At 55.4% G+C, this 9,395-nt stretch overlaps 2 protein-coding genes across 2 annotated transcripts; both read right to left on the bottom strand.

The window, feature by feature from the left end:
* Positions 1–53: 53 nt before the first annotated feature.
* Positions 54–3,958, bottom strand: LOC113203623 (juvenile hormone esterase-like). Its single transcript, XM_026418394.2, has 11 exons — positions 3,793–3,958; positions 3,627–3,701; positions 3,040–3,167; positions 2,817–2,906; positions 2,583–2,720; positions 1,932–2,274; positions 1,297–1,508; positions 1,046–1,220; positions 749–924; positions 289–436; positions 54–199 (listed from the first exon to the last, which is right to left on the bottom strand). Exons 1-11 carry the CDS (start codon positions 3,824–3,826, stop codon positions 54–56), a joined length of 1,665 nt encoding a protein of 554 aa, XP_026274179.2. The 5' UTR covers positions 3,827–3,958.
* A 232-nt stretch (positions 3,959–4,190) lies between these two features.
* Positions 4,191–6,382, bottom strand: LOC113203625 (venom serine protease-like; the record flags this gene model as incomplete). The annotated part of the gene is given in 8 exon segments (XM_026418396.2): positions 4,191–4,319; positions 4,411–4,564; positions 4,844–4,998; positions 5,085–5,291; positions 5,382–5,577; positions 5,667–5,684; positions 5,779–6,078; positions 6,176–6,382. Coding segments are annotated over 8 exon segments (1,260 nt in total), but the record flags the coding sequence as incomplete, so codon positions are not given.
* Positions 6,383–9,395: the final 3,013 nt, after the last annotated feature.

The raw sequence follows: 9,395 nt of genomic DNA, 5'->3' as shown, positions 1-9,395 counted from the left end.
TCCACCCAACAGTTATAATTTTCATATTAGGTGTAATCTGCTAAAAAGAGTATTCAAACTCGCCTTTGGGAGACGAAGTTGGCGATGAGGTTGTTCATCCTGGACACTCCTAGATCGAAACGCTCTTTATCTGATGTTCCCATGTCGCTCACGAGATGGTTTTTAAACACATACCCTACGTCATCCCCATGACCAGCACCTTGATACATAGATAACAAAATGAAAAACAAATAAAATTATTAATGACTTTTAAACAAAAATGTTCCATAATATTTTCAAGAGGCCTACCTTTCAGCGACTTTGTCCCAAACAAAAACGACGCGACACCAAAGGCATCGAGGGTGAAGTAGTAGAGGAAGATGGGTGCTTTGGCGTGCTTCAAGTGCCAGTGTGTTGCGACATGGGTGCCGTGGACTATGCTCTGGTCGCCGTAAATCTGAAATGGACACATGGGCCAACCAAGATAAAGCAACTGGCTAAAGCTTATCTAGCAATCTGACTAATTTTGGGAAGTCAATTAATTTGCATATCGGGTTGCTCAATAAAATCACACTAGGTACAATGGTCTGCATCATGTCAGGTTGCTGATGCTCCCCGCCCATGTTCGTAGTTGGGATGTACCGTTTGCACGCGGGCGCGTTGCCTCTCTTTGGGTCCACAAGACGATACGCAAATGCGCGCTCGCACGCTCGCTTACAGTATAACTACGAATGTGGCTGCGCAACCCCGTGAAACGGCCAACACTTACGTCGGCAAGACTGTCCAGGGCCTCCTTCCCGATGTCCTGGTCCTTGAGGTACAAGTTCTTGATCTTGGTCGATAGCTCCTCCCTAGTGTTGGCATCCACCTGATCGTACAGGTTCGGCAAGAGCAGCAGTGACGGATTGGCTTCAAGCTTCGTCGTGTCGTCCTCAGCCAGTCTCCCTGTATAGTTGGTTTTAGACATAGATCATCATTTACAACAATCCTTGAAACTATACACGCTTTGAGCGATAACGAAGGCGAGCTAACGGATTAAACGTGCTGCGCGACCGGGATTCCCTACCGACAATGAACGAGCCCTCCTTGTCGTTGACGCCGATGACCAGAGGCACCTCGGTGTTGAAGTCGCCGGCCACCAGGATGTCGTTGGGGTGTCGGTCCAGCACGGGGGGCTCGCCGCCGTCCGCGGGCTCCACCACGGGCGCCCAGATGGGCCGCTCGACGATGTTCCGGTTGGTCTGGGGGCAAAGAAGCGCTCAACACCTGTTGCAACTCTTAGACTCGCCAGTGAAAACTTATTCTGAATGTTGGCACCTTGCTGGAGGCCATGAGGTGCTTCATGCCCGCCACGATGTCCTTGAAGGGCGCGTCGCGCAGGAACTGGATGCGCCGCTTCGTGTCGCCGCACGTGTCGGCGCCGGCGCCCATGGCGTGCGCCAGCTGCCTGCTGGTGAGCTCCGCGTCGGCCTGCGTGGCCCCAAAGTCCTGCGTCGAGCCGCTGGAGAGGATGGCGGCCTGGAACAGGCCTGCGCCGCACGGCGCGTGACAGTGGCTGCGAAACCTTCGAAATCGGGTGAACTCGACCACCCACATAGCGACCGCACCGGGTTCCCCCCAAAAAGAACGTTCCGTCGTTCGTCGTTACGATACGGTCAGGTTTAGCTCCGCCCAAGGATAGCTCTCATAGCGCCTGACAGGTAGGCAACATCTTGCCCACACTGCATGCGTGTAGGGCGGGGCGGCCTACCCCGAGTCTCGCAGGCGCCGAGCACCCGCAAAAAAATCTAAGCAAAACGGATGTATTTTCTGGACGATCCCCAAACAAGCCGTCGGTGACGAGCTTCTCCCGATCTGATATCTGTGGACCGACGTCCTTGATCCTCTCGCTTTCATGGCACGCGACGCGGAGTTATTGCGCGTTTGTTTGTTTTTCGTCCCCTCCCCCCTACCTTTGGAGTTGGCGGACAGGACGTGCGCGTGGGCCGACACCGCCCCCGCCGACGAGCCGTACAGGGTGACCATGCCGGGGTCGCCGCCGAAGTGCCGGATGTTGTCCTGGACCCAGCGCAGCGCGAGGCGCTGGTCCTTGAGGCCGGCGTTGCCCGGCGCGTCCGACGAGTTGGACGAGAGGAAGCCGAAGGCGCCCAGGCGGTAGTTGAGGGTGACCAGCACGACGCCGCGGTCCATGAGGTGCTCGGGGCCCTGCATGTTGTAGTCGCCGCTGCCGAAGACGAAGCCGCCGTCGTGGATCCACACGAGCACGGGGAGCGGCTTGTCCACGGGCAGCGCCTCCTGCGGGCCGAGACACAGTGAGCCTGCCTGCCTACAGCATTCTCAAAGAGCGGACAGGAAACAGTAGCATGGGTCTCCATTGGGGCCATCCAGAAAGTACGCCCGTCTTTCTCCGCCTCTGCGAAACTGTCAGGTCCAGCCCGCCCGGGCAAGCTCCCATAGCGCCTGCTAGGTAGGCAACATCTCGCTTACAGTGCACGCGTGTGCTGCGGGGTGGCCCACCCCGAGTCTCGCAGGCGCTGAGCTCCCGTCATTTGCCGAAAGAATCTGATAGGGAAAGCGGACGTACTGTTTTGGACGATGCCTACCAGTGGCGTGTACACGTTGAGGTACAGGCAGTCCTCCGACATGTGCAGCATGTGCTTCGCAGCGTGGCGCGCCGCGCCCGGCAGCGAGGCCACCATCTTGAGCGCGTCCGCCGCCGTCTTGACGCTCGCCTGAGGCTTCTGCAGGACGACAAATGGAAAATTCGAAGGATGAAGACATTGCATTTCACGTAACTCAATAACCCGAATATGCTCTCCATCCACCCTTTTGCGTACCATGATGTTGGTGGCCGCCGGCTGGGGGCAAAAGTCACCCTCGGTCTGGGCGGCGCGCACCCCTTCCCATGGCACGGCCGGCTGCGGCGCCTGCAGCGATCAAAAAATATCGGCTCAAACAACGGCGAATAAAAATGATGGTGCGCGGCGGCGGCCTTCCCCCATGCGACCCAACGTGTCCTACGTGACGTCATCCCGTCACGAGAGAGGGACAGCCTCTGACCTTGAAGCGGAGGTCGCCGACGGGCGGCCGCGCGTACGGGATGCCGTAGAACGCCATGTACTTCTTGTTGGCCGTGCTCGTCTGGAAGAGGCCCGTCAGCTCGCCTTGGGCTATCTTCACGGCGGGGGCTGCAAAAATGGAGAAGGAGGCGTGCCAATGTTTAAAGTGCACGGCGGTGCGGTGCGACAAATATTTGCTTTAAAATCGAAAAAATGCATCATGCAGTTCCATGCAGTTCTTATAGATCTTGTAGAAAATATTTAGCAGTCCTCGAACGTTAACTATTGAAAGAATCTGAGTTAAATCTTCCAGTGGTGACATGAAGATTCACCCTTGCGCATGACGCGCATCTCTCTTTTCACATTTACGGCGTCGCTATACCGGGTGCAACTGTGAATATGCAGCAGTGTTGTGGGTTTGCCTACTCTGTACACCCGTAAGGGGCCATGTTGAGTATGCAATCCCGCAACACTGCTGCGTATTCACAGTTGCACCCGGCACATGCATGCTTTCCATCCCACAGAGTCCACGGTCACTAATAATATGTCAAGAAGAATCGCGGGCAAGTAGGACTGCTGACTACTGACTTATTTCATTTCTTTGCATACGGTCGAAAAGACCCGCCGACGATGATGTGAAGCAAATCAATAGAGTGAAACACCCTGCGAGAAGAAAACGGCAAAGTAAAAGTACTGCACATGAAATTTGACAGTTTGCAAATTCAGCCTCTCGCAGAAGTCGCATACTGCTCACCCGGCGCGGTCAACCATGACAGAGCGGCTGACATGTTTTGTTCGTTGGATGACGAGGTCCTCGCCGTGCGCCTCGCGGTCCGGTACTGCTGGCTGAAGCATAGCGTGTGCGGCGTGCCTCGCGTGGCGACCGGGAGCGCCACTGCTCTGGAAATAAAACGCGGCGCAGGACGCACCGGCGGCGCAGGGCAGGTCGCACCCAGAGCACCTAACTGAGCTGGTCCCAAACTCGGTGACTCAGGTCGGGGGTCAAGACTGGGTGGACTGTGGACTGTGGGGGATTGAGTGCGTTAGCTGGACAACGACGGCTTCAACCTGAAATCAACTCTCATAGGGAGTTGGCAAGGCGGGGAACTGTACTGGTACGTGGTATGGGCGAGGTAAAGGACTAGACTTAAGCCCGTGTGACCTAATTGCGGTCGCAATTGTCCTTTATTGGGCGATTTCTTTTGTAAGAAACTGTAAGAAAGTTCCCCGTGGGAACCAAATCTGGCAACTTTCAGGCCTATCTGCTGTAGCAGATGTTATCTGGAAGCACACAGAAAGCGGACACATTAATTCTACGTGCATTTGATGTTGTTTCATCCAGTATAAGAGAATAAGCCTGCTCGACACGTACTCTGTGTGACTTCCCTGATCCAGTCCATGTAGCTGGACACTTTGGTGTTGATGATGGCCGAGCCGCTGCAGCCGTCGCCGTAGGCGATGATCCCGGCCACCATGTAGCGGTGCGTCCGGGGGCTCTTCCACAGCAGCGGCCCGCCGGGGTCACCCTGGGAGGGTCCGACAAAGTGAATGAGAATGAGGTTAGTCGGTAGGGTGCGAGGGGTCCTTCACTACAAATTTTAGCGTACACCAATTTTTCTGTTTTTTCTTGATTTTTTGGGGATGATTTTTTCATAAATTTTTGTGATTTTCGCCATCTCTCTTGTGATTTTTTTAATGACGTTTCGTTGATTTTTTGTGATTTTTTAATGATTTTTTCTAAGGGTGTACACTGATTTTTTTTGAGTGAAGGGCCCCTCGGTAGGGTGTGTCGGCAGGTGGCTTACCGTGCAGACAGACTGCGAGTTGATGGAGCCGGTGCAGAAGTGCTCGTCGTAGAGCTGGCCGTACTTGATGATGCACTCGTTGGGGTTGATGAGCGGTGCGTTCATCAGCTTCAGCCGGGTCGATGTCTGCCCGCCGTACACGCTGGCGCCCCACCCTGACATTGAGGAGTAGTATTAGGCACAACGCCCTAGAGATCGGTATGGACGAAGTCAGTTTCTTCTGTTCAGTTGCCAGACTTGCCGAGAATGACGAGGTTCTCCCCGGGCACGAGGAACTGGTCGGCGGACTTGTTGTTGGGCACGCACGCGGGCCCGGCGAACAGGGAGACGCGCACCTCCTCTTTGGTCTTGGCGATGGCGATGTTGCCGCGCTTCCAGTCGTTGGACCAGGAGGGGTGGCGCACGAACTCGGCCAGCTTGAGGCGCTGCTGCACCGTGCCCTCCACCTCTGCGGGCCAACGACGCTGTCCGTTACTCGAGGAACTGTCACTAGAGAATGTGGGGTGGGGTCTCTCGCTGGTGGTTGGTGGTCACGCACCGAAGGTGGTGTCGAACTCGCCCACGACGAGGTCGACCATCTCGAGCGGCAGGCCGCGCAGGCAGTGCGCGCTGGTGAGCGCGAAGCGGCTGGCGATGAGCACGGCGCCGCACACCACCGCGTCGCCGTCCACCAGCGCCGCCATCATGGGGTACTCGTTGGGCCGCACCTCGATGCCGTTGGTGATCCGGCCCGCCTGGGGGAGAAGCAAGCAGGGTGGCGGTGAGCGGCAGGCGAGCAGCGCCGGTGGTGCTGGGACGTCGCGGCAGCAGCAGCAGCACTCACCAGGTAGGAGCCCTGGCCCTGCGGTGACAGAGAAGGAGATCGTTAAGGCACACCTCACCTAAATGTTAAGTTCAGCCTGAGCGAGTTGTCCGGCACAGCAGCCCCTACTTACGTCCAGCTTCCAGCCGCACGAGCAGTAGTCGGGGTTGGTGGCCACGGCCTGGCGCTCGAACTGCGACTCGCTCGTGCTGTTGAAGACGGGCCGAGCGCGGACGCTCCACTGCTGCTCCGTGGTGGCCTGGGCGTAGCAGCGGAAGCGGCCCTCGGCGCTGCCCCGGTACGCCGAGCGCAGCTCCACGTTCAGGACGTTGCCCTGGCTCACCACCGTGTCCCTCCCGATGTACGGCATGCCGTCCAGGTTGATGTGCATGCCGGAGGAGGACGCGAGCAGCACGTCACTGCAGGCCAGCGACTGCCGAAGAAGACAAGCCCGGCGGCCCCGGTGAGAAGCGAGAGTCGTTTCGATACATCGAATCCCCTCTTACTGGGGGTGGCCGCTACTGCCGTACCTCGTTGGAGTTGGGCCCCGGCAGGTAGAACTCATCGCACTCGAAGGCCACCCGCTGCTCGGGCGGCGCCTCGGCCACCCACTGGCACGACTCGCCCGCCTGGTAGCTGGCCGGCCAGCCCGGGGACAGGATCGCGTAGCGGACGCCCGGCTCCAGGCGCTGGTAGTGCATGCACACGTAGCCCTGGGCGGCGTGCGCCAGCAGCGCCAGCAGCAGCAGCGCCGGCACCAGCGCCGCCAGCACCATCTGCGGCCACCACCAGACAGCGGTGAAAACGTTGCGGACACTCGTTGACAACACACACACACACACACACACACAAACATAAAAATGACGCTTGTCGCCGCCTGGGACGCGACTAACGGTTTGCAGTTATGGGAACAAAACGCACGTTAGCGAGTGGAAAGGAAGAAAAATCGCACATTTATACCTTAAGGACGACGACTCGGTTGGGACGTTTTTCATCAAACACACGTGACCGAACGATTCCATATCGTTGTGCTGTTGTTGATCAACCTCAACCCTCCACCATATTCGGCACTGGCCACACGACCAACAACACCATGACAACTCATCGTTGATCGACGCTTTTCCCCTTTCCCCGGCAGTGTAACTCGCCGCCCGGACATACACGTCGTAAAGTGACGCCGGGCCGCGGCAGTCGCGCCGGGGCAACCACACAGCAAGAGGCGAGACGGCCGGCGCGGCGGGGGCACAGGCACCCCGTCGAGGCCCGGCGGGAGGGAGGGCCGCGGGACCAAACAGCAACAAAAACTTTGACTGCTGTCTGTTTATTCAGACAATAATCTACGCTAGCATTTTTACGCTGTCAGTCTCCGATGTTTGAACCGCGAGATCGCTGAGCAAAATGTGCGCCCGCTTTTCTTTCGCGTTTGCACGGAGTCAGCCCGGCGGCCGGGTACGGTCGCCTTTTCCCGCCCCTGCCACTGCGAAGTGTCGCCTCTTCTCCGACGCACGATATGCGCGCGCGTGCTCCCGGGGTCCACGCTTCTCACCACACAACTACTGCCCTCCGCCCTCCGCGTCGCCCACTCGTCTTGTCGGCGCCGGGGGCGTGCTGCGGCATCGCACCCGAGCGGGACCAACAACGACGTGGACGATGCAACAACCCTCACGAGCAGTGTGTCGGAGTACTTACAGCGTGGTGGGCGCGCGGCGACTGGGCAGCGCTGCGGCCGGCCCGCGCCCGCCCCTCCCGCCGCCGGCCGAGTACGATGGGTGGCCTAGCCGGCGGGGGCGGAGGGGCGGCCAAGAAGGCGCTGCTGGCGAAACGACACGCGGCCGCTCGGCGACGACGACAACAACGGGTATTTCGAGTAATACGGTGTCGGTGCAGCGATAGTGGGGCTCACCAGAGCACGTGTCCGGCGGGGCGGCGTGGGGCAGCTACCGGGAACTGTGTGTGAAAACCTGTGAAACAGAACTTTGGAGAGAGAGAGACAGGGAGTAAGAGAGAGAGCGTGAGAGCGTGAGAGAGAGAGAGAGAGAGAGAGAGAGAGAGAGAGAGAGAGAGAGAGAGGGAGAGAGAGAGACTGCGCTATGGCCCGGCATGCCCTTTATGACACCGTTTTGCGGCCGAGCAGCGCGGGGAGCGGATTGTTCGATGAGGCAGATTTATGTGTTCCGGGTGCAGAGCAGTTCGTGAGAGAGAAGGTCCCGGAAGGACTCCTTTCTCTGCACTGCGCGCTCGACTTACTGCATGTTCGGAAATCGGTCACCAAGTTTAACTGCCGTTTTGTGTGTTACTTGTTTTGCGAGGAAAGAAAAGACCCTGATCGGCCATTTGTTCCGAAAAAATGCACTATACGTGTTTTTTTTGCAGAGTTTATTTCAGTGTCCATTACAACTTAACATTAGAGTCTACTTCTTACATGAAATCACAGCGGAGAATAAATGATGAACTAAGTCATTAGTAAGAATACGTACAAAAACATCATACTGCTGTAAATGGTAACCAAACGCCAAACTAATTTTCACATGATCCTAAATTTCTCTGCAGCTTTTAAATGAACAAAACTTGCGTTCAAACCCCGGACATTTTTTTTACCATTTCCTGAAACATACGAAGAGACAAAACGGAACAATACTTACGGACGACACATGCTATAGTCTGCTAAGAACTGGCAGTCAGTTGTCAGCTAGCGTTGCTCATCTTCAGAAACTGATACTTTTGGAGAACATATGGCAAACGTAGCATAAATAATTCTAAGTTAGGGACTACATAATACGAGTGAGAAACAAATCTATACGGCCTTGGCATGGATGCAGAACAAGTTCGTTTGCAGCTTTCAGTGAAACTAAAACAAACACAATTGGCAGAGAAACTTCGTTTCAGGCTCTCCTTCTCCAAGCGTGACAGTCATTACAATAAATACACTCGTAAGTGTTACTAATCTTACAAATCTATTATATACACGAATAACAATCGAGTAGCTAGGTAACAAGTGGCACTGCACTGGCGAAAACTATAAGAAGCCAATAATGAAGGAAACCCCCCATTACGGCAGGTACTTGGTTCTATTCTCAAGCCATGCCGATCTATATTTATTATGAACACCAAAGTTTTTCAAATATATAAACTCAAGAATTGGTATAACATCAAGCGTTGGGAGTTTCGATTTCAGTAATGTTACCAATAATAACACACCACAGCGAGGCCTTACCGAGCTAAACGGCTGTTAAGCACTTGGCGGAGCGTTCGCGGATCGGGATAAGAGTGTCTCGACACTGCCTATCCCAAAGTGCGAGCGGTCCAAATAATCTGCTTCAGTCGAAGGCTGATCCCCAGGTACGCAGTGACCTCGGTGGGACACATTTGCCGAAATGACGTAAGTGAGAGCAAAAATCTCCCACTCATTGGTACCATTAAGGTAGAAACTTTATCGTCGGATGTCGTTTTTGCATTATTTTGACTAATGCGTTCCACCCGTTGAAGCGCGATTCACAGGAGATACACGGGAGGGGAATGAATGTAATTTTTCTTTTCTTCCCCGTTGATTCGTTGTTACTAGCGAAACTAGTAGTGTGCAAGGTATACACCGGCAGTCCAAAGTGGCGAAAAAATTTCAAATTCTAAATTTTTCTCTCATTCTTTTTCCGAAACAGAACCTTTACACCACTTGGATTACCGCTCCAAATGACAATTGTTTTAAATAGCACACCCAAGCATACACACACAGACACGCACACACACCGGAGT

Source organism: Frankliniella occidentalis, unplaced genomic scaffold, assembly GCF_000697945.3.
Source record: "Frankliniella occidentalis isolate FOCC.00 unplaced genomic scaffold, Focc_3.1 Scaffold4, whole genome shotgun sequence".
Taxonomy (NCBI): domain Eukaryota; kingdom Metazoa; phylum Arthropoda; class Insecta; order Thysanoptera; family Thripidae; genus Frankliniella; species Frankliniella occidentalis.
This window is presented reverse-complemented; position numbering and strand designations above follow the sequence as displayed.